The sequence below is a fragment of the Micrasema longulum genome, unplaced genomic scaffold (genome assembly GCF_059751315.1).
Source record: "Micrasema longulum isolate JH-2025_06_02 unplaced genomic scaffold, ASM5975131v1 h1tg000127l, whole genome shotgun sequence".
NCBI lineage: Eukaryota > Metazoa > Arthropoda > Insecta > Trichoptera > Brachycentridae > Micrasema > Micrasema longulum.
The window spans coordinates 1,075,959-1,082,791 of NW_028277333.1; the positions used below are offsets into that span (position 1 = coordinate 1,075,959).

The window sequence follows — 6,833 nt, forward strand, 5'->3', positions numbered from 1 at the left end:
TTTGTGTACTTTTTTGTAATAAATGCATTATTAGCTACAAACATTGCATACAACGATAAATTGTATTTTATTACTAGAGCGAAAATAAGTTTCTTGCACTTGTGAGAAAAGCCCTCAAAAAGTTGAAAAAGTTTTAATTTTTGGGTAATTTAATTAGAATCTAAATGATGTCGATGATGTATATCGATATAAAATTTAGCCTTTATTGGATTTCCAGAGTAAATAAATGTCTCACTACCGAATCAAGGAATGGAAATTAAAATAATTATAATACAGTCGATTTTGATTTCACTGAAATGTAAGATCTAAGGAAATATGAATAATTAAACGTAGTTATGAAGAAAACAGCCAGCCATGGAAAAGTGAAATTGAGATAATAGCACTCTTGTGAAAAGAGTGAATTAAATCAAATGTGTCGAATTTACCCAAAATTGAAATGTTTGATACTTTGGTAAATGATAAATAATGCATGCATTCTTTTTTTTATAATAGAACAAAAATTTTATTGTATAAATAACCAGATTTAATGTTATTAATGACAGCCAGATCTAATATTAAATTAAACCTCATACAATATTTTAATATATAAGGTGACATTTATCTGTATGACATTTTGACATCATTAAATTTGCAGAAGGTAATTATTACAGATTTTTGCATGAAAGCGGCTTGGCTGTTTTAAGCGGGACATAAAATTGGCCTTCCTGAATTCGATAAAACCAATATATTATATTTTCAAAATTGTGGACTGGCTTCTTTCTGCATAACTAAGTTCAATTGTAGTAGAGTTAGATTGTGGTCTTGCTGTATTATTACGGACTGCGAACCGCCTCCACTCCAATTTGCTCCCCGGTCTACCATACTGCATTCCCGAGAATCTTATTTTTTACAACCGGTAAATTCTGTCTCTCCCATAAATACTCCGCCCTTCAATTTATTTCCTATATCTTTTTGAAGACTGGTATTGAATTGATATATTTTAATGTATTGCTAGTTCTATTTTATACGGGTTTTTTAAACTCATAAGTATTAAACCAAAAAATTATTCATAACACTTTTTATTATATTGGTAGGTTAGAAAAATTGACATTTTCCAAATAAATAATTAAATACGAAAATCAACATATTACAACAGAGATGAAGAACATTTAAGAGAAGGTAATGTATAAGTCTTGGCATCTACAGGGTTATGACCTGTCAATGGCTGGTTTATGTGGCCACTTTACACACGGTGTAACATTCACCATTCTGCCTATATTTGAACTTTAATTATTTCATCTGTCTATCTTTTTCATCTCTGTTGTAATATGTTAATACAAACAGCTCCCCAGGGAGTCTCGAATCCAGTCCTTGTCTACAAAAATTTGGACAAACTCAAAATATTGTTAAATACAAAAATATCCACCAGATCAATAACTCGTAAAAATCGTAAAAATACAAATTCCTCCAGGAAAAAATATTATGCATTATAGTTCCCAGTTTCCCCTTTAAATCCCTTTCTGGTGGTTATCGGCATGAAATTAGCGTCACTTGAGTGTTGATAATAGGAGCCGGTTGACTATTTTGCTATGGACGACAAAAGCATTCAGAAAAGGAGCAATGAGCGGTATTTCTACAAATCCAGATCAACTAAAATCAAGATGCGAAGAAATAAGGCAAATGCCAGAGAAAGGAACAGAATGCACGGGCTAAATGCAGCACTTGATCGCCTGAGAAGGTAGGTCTTCTTGCCCTTACAGTATATAATCAATCATACTAATAAGCTAAGATTGTGAAATAATCTACCCACTAATGTTAATGACGCCCTAGATTATAAGTTTTTTATTTACATTTAAGTCAAGATTGAAATGACACTATTTAAATATTTAAATTGTTACATTTATTTGTTTATAAATTTGTATAAACCACTTTAATTATTTTTTATTACACTTCGACGGGTTTCGAGGTTACTACCTCATTGTCAGGAATTTAACTAACTTATAATTACACGCGTTGCTACTTATATACTTATGAAAGATAAAGAAAATTGAAAGAAAGAGAGAGAAAGAAGATAAAATAAATCATAACGGGACTAGTTTTAAAAGAGGACTCGAAGTTAAAGTTAATTGATTATTTATTATTTGAAGTTTTTGATTAATGGTTTTACTAATTTCTAATCGTTCTAAATTATCTAAACGAAAACCATTTTTATTGACATGCAAAATTTCTACACACGTTCCTTGATTAAATTCATGGTTTTCGGATATAAGATGATTTGCGAATTCTGAAAAATTATTATTACTCAGACATCTTATATGTTCTTTGATTCTAACTTTAAATTTACGTGAAGTTTTTCCAATATGGAAATTTGGGCAATTTAAAAAAAATAATTTATTAATTCCTGAATAATTTAATTTAACATCTTTATCTTTACAATTTGTTAATATTTTGGGAACTGTAAAAGTATTTTTCCTATAGTTTAATTTAAGTTTTTTATTCAAAATATTGTCAATTAAATTTAGTTCATAGCCATTATTGAAAGCAATACTATTTATAGTATTTAATTCTGAGTGAAAATTATTTTTATTTAGGGGTATTGAAGTAAGCCGATGTATCAGAGAATGGAAAGTAGAGTGTTTATGTGATAAAGGATGATTAGAAGATTTATGGATGACCGTATCTGTATATGTCGGTTTTCTAAATATTTTAAATTCAATTTAATTTTTTGTATTAATTAAAGTTAAATCTAAAAAGTTAAGTTGTAAATTTGATTCAATTTCTAAAGTAAATTGTATTTTCTGATGGAAGGAATTTAATAAATTTAAAAATGAATCTAATCGACGATCTAATCCAATCCATATACAGATCACGTAATCAACATATTTTCTCCACAATGAAATTGTGCAATAAAAAAAAATTAAAGTGGTTTATACAAATTTATAAACAAATTAGTGTAAAATGTCATTCCACAAAGTGAAAAATGTTTTTGATAACAATAATATTTCAATTGTTCCTTTATCTTTCTTCTTCCCTTCTCGTTCCCGATCCTCTCTTCATAGTGTAGTGTTATTTTTTTTAATATTTTTATTTTGTTAATCTTTGTTTTAATTTTTGTGTAAAATCGTAAGATTCAATATGTCCATGTACTTGTAATCTTCTTAAACTGAACGGTTTGGGTAGGTAGGAAGAAATTGCCTTAAGGCAATGTGCCCGTCCTTATATGTAGCTAAATTGTATATGCATATAAAGTGTTTCATAAATAAATAAGATTTCTAAATTTAGAATACTAGAAAAAATTTCGTTGAATTCGTGATATTTATGTTAATTTTTTTGTTTTTTCTTTTCTCATAATCATTATACTACTGCATATTGTATCGGCAAGGAAACCTCCGCATATGCATACCGATTTATAAAATTTTTAATGATTTGGTATATAGGTACTAAAATAAAAACTCCTCGATGGTTAAATTAAAATGTATAAACATACTAGTACGCAAAATATTACAAAACCCGATTTAATTGTTTTTCCAGGTGCATTCCTTTGTATTATACCCAAATAAGCCAGAACCACCAGTTGACCCAGAAACTATCCAAGATAGAAACACTTCGTCTTGCTCGAAACTATATAGCGGCACTTACCGTTGTCCTCTCCCAAAACTCTCCAGTGCCGGTGGATAGATATGTCGAGATGCTCTCTTACGGACTGAGTCAAGCCACCGCCAACTTACTGGCAGTAGGATATGGCTGTAAGCCCAAATGGACAGAAAGACAGACCAAAAACACAAAATACTCGCACCACATATCCCCGAACACCAAATGTAAAGAGAGTCACGTAAAATAGTCTCCAAACCTGTAAGAAATGATATATTATGACAAAAGACTTTAAAATAAACAAAAATATACGTGAAAAAACGTATTTTACGTTAAGACTGACTTTTTGAAATAAAAATCACTGGTGCATGACTTTGCTTACAAAATCCCCCTATCGTACTTTCCTGCTAGATTCTCAGATGGTACTGTGTTATATTTATGGTTTTTTTTTTTAATAATTTGTATTTACTATACCAACACATATATATATTGTACTTTTTAATATGTATAATTAGGATTTCCCTTATTTGCCAAAAAAAAGTTTTTGGGCTCACCCCCTAAATATTTTCCATTGGGTTAGACTTACTAGGCCTTGTCGGCTTAGTGGTGTAATGATCAGCGCGTTTGCCAACCATGCAAGAGGTTTCGGGTTCGATTCACGACATGATTGATATGGAATATTTATTTAAAATAGTGGTTTCACACTAGAATATTTTATAGTCCTTGGGCTGGTACCTCAAGCGTAAAACTGATCGTCTCACCTACATATAACAAAAATGATCACGATACGCTGCTTTTGGTTACCAATACAGTGCCCTATGCACCATTAGGTGCGGAAAGGGAATGATGATGATGAGACTTACTGAAAAACAAAATTTCATCTCAAAAGGCTGATATTAACCCGTTCCGACTTGAGCACGAAATTATGCACCATTAGGTGCAGAAAGGGAATGATGATGATAAGACTTACTGAAAAACAAAATTTCATCTCAAAAGGCTGATATTAACCCGTTCCGACTTGAGCACGAAATTAGAATGTTAGGAATTAGTCAGAAAAAAAGCTATCGATAGATGTTTAATATCTATTTTCATATTGCAATTTAATACTTTTTTACTCTTTAAGCTATATTTTTGTTGTTAAAATTTTTGTGGATACTTTCTTTTTAGTGTTTTTCTTTCTTGCAATCTGGATAAAGTCGATGTTCTTGAACACGATACAACATAAATTGTGTTTAAATCTAAATTTGTTTGCAACAGATAGGAAATCGTTTTTGAGAAAGGAATATGAAAATCAGGGCATTTACAGGGCTTATGACATGTCATTGGCTGGTTTATTTGCCCACTCTTATTTAGACCTAAATAACTCGCTAGGGAAGAAATCCAGCGTGTTTACAAACATTTGGACTTGCTAAAAATATTGTAGATGAAATAGTTTTTGCTCCTCATCTATAGTCCGTAGTCCGTAAAAATCTTGCATTTTCAGCACTGTCATTTTCAGTTTTCAACTCTATAACTATATTTTGATCTTCTCAATGTGAAGTGTCACTCTTCCACGTCGAAGGACATTCTTGAATGAAGCTAGTGTCCATCTTCAAGTAAGAAAACTGATTTCCGCACTTGGTTGACACAAAGTCGTGAATTGTTTTTACTGAAGTGAAGATAATATTGAATTAGGAGATGTGTATTAACGAATCAAAAATTAATGAACGGTAATCAGGATGAAATTAAACTTCCCGTATAATCGTAGAATAAGACTATTCTTAATTCAACACATATAATTGTCCATTCAATTCTCAACAAATAGGAATGTTTTTCTTGTGCTGATTCTCTCTGGCAAAATTCACTACCACTTTTTTTACCAAAGAGGGATAGGACAGTCAAGTCTTGACTAAATTTATTCAGAGCTGCTTTTAAAATTTCGGAATCTATCCTTTCATATGATTGAAATTAATGCAAAAATACTCTAGAAATACAGAAAAAAAATTAATACAAAAATATATCATTAAAGAGAGATGTTACGGTTTGTGTGTGTCGGGCGCCAGTAATTTATTAGGGAATAACTGTTATTTTAGTTTGCATTCAGTCTAATTACATTAAAGTGGAGGGGGTAATTAATAATGAATAAAAAACAGAAATTTTCGTAACTTGATTATGTAATTCAAAGAGTTCTTAAACTTAAGCATAACCGAACTAAGAACTAGCCTTAAACTAATTAAGCGGTAAATCAAAAATTAACCCTACACTTTGATGCGTCGTAGGGCGGCGACATCGTGGGTGCTTGGAGTGCGACGTGGCATCCGCAGAATGGCTGCTTTGTCGGGTTGACGTAAAGGACGCGATATGGGTGGCGGCAGCATCTGGCTGCAGCGACGGGAAGCAGGGACGGCGGCCTCTAACAGCGATGAGTGCGCGGTGTGGCACAAGGAGCGACGTCGGGTGCGTAGCGCGATGTAGGCGGCGCTTCTGGAAGAGATGCGTGACTACAGCATTGGAGTAAGCGCGTAGGGGACGGCTTGTTGGGCATTGGCGTGAGGGAGCGAAGGATACGGTGTATACGGCAACGTTAAAAGCTGGGGCGTCAGAGCTGGATAGCCAACGTGATGGCGTCTCTTCCTTCGGTACTGCTTACTGGGCCACGGGAGTGGCAGGGCACCCTTAACTCTCGAAGATGAACTCACCCACGGAGTGAAGAGATGCAGATCCAACGAGGATGCCAACGCAAGGAGAAGAGATTTAGTTAGTGCGTGTCACAGGTATTAATCACTTCCCCTGACGTCTCCACCCACTAGTTTGGCCCACAGCTTCAGCTTCTCGTCTCTCAGCCATAATTGATATAATCTTCTGTTGGAGGTAGGTCCCAAACCCCCCGCAATCTTCCTACATTCCCCGTGTCCAGTACCCTTATGTTAAAATCCTAACTAATTTATCATCTAATAAAACTTAAATGTGAAGTTTAGCCACCTAGTCTTATAATTAAATTTATAAGACTAGGTAGCTTAACTACACTGAAAATACACTAGGTAAAGCCAACATATAAAGAAATAAAATAAAACATTCTTTAAACGGAATGACTGCAAGGATAAATTAAATTTGATAAACTAACAAGGTCTCCCTGGAATACTCAATATTATCAACATTAAAAGCCTAATAAGAAGAATTTTATAACCTAGGTATTAGTGATCTTCCGTTATCTTAGTAACAGGGTTGAATGAATTTACGCCCGCCTCATAGCTTAGAGGTTATCGTGGACATTTACGACGCGT

The 6,833-nt window shown here is 33.1% G+C and overlaps 1 protein-coding gene across 1 annotated transcript; it reads left to right on the forward strand.

Annotated features, from left to right (window-relative positions):
• The first annotated feature begins 1,572 nt into the window (after positions 1–1,572).
• On the forward strand, positions 1,573–3,846 carry LOC148284356 (neurogenic differentiation factor 4-like). The gene is made up of 2 exons (XM_088240844.1): positions 1,573–1,717; positions 3,511–3,846. Exons 1-2 carry the CDS (start codon positions 1,641–1,643, stop codon positions 3,818–3,820), a joined length of 387 nt encoding a protein of 128 aa, XP_088096970.1. The 5' UTR covers positions 1,573–1,640; the 3' UTR covers positions 3,821–3,846.
• The last annotated feature ends 2,987 nt before the right edge of the window (positions 3,847–6,833 follow it).

Coding starts and splice junctions, on each gene's coding strand:
- LOC148284356 (XM_088240844.1), top strand. CDS start 1,641: ATGCGAAGAAATAAGGCAAATGCCAGAGAAAGGAACAGAATGCACGGG. Junction 1,718..3,510: donor GCACTTGATCGCCTGAGAAG/GTAGGTCTTCTT, acceptor TTGTTTTTCCAG/GTGCATTCCTTTGTATTATA.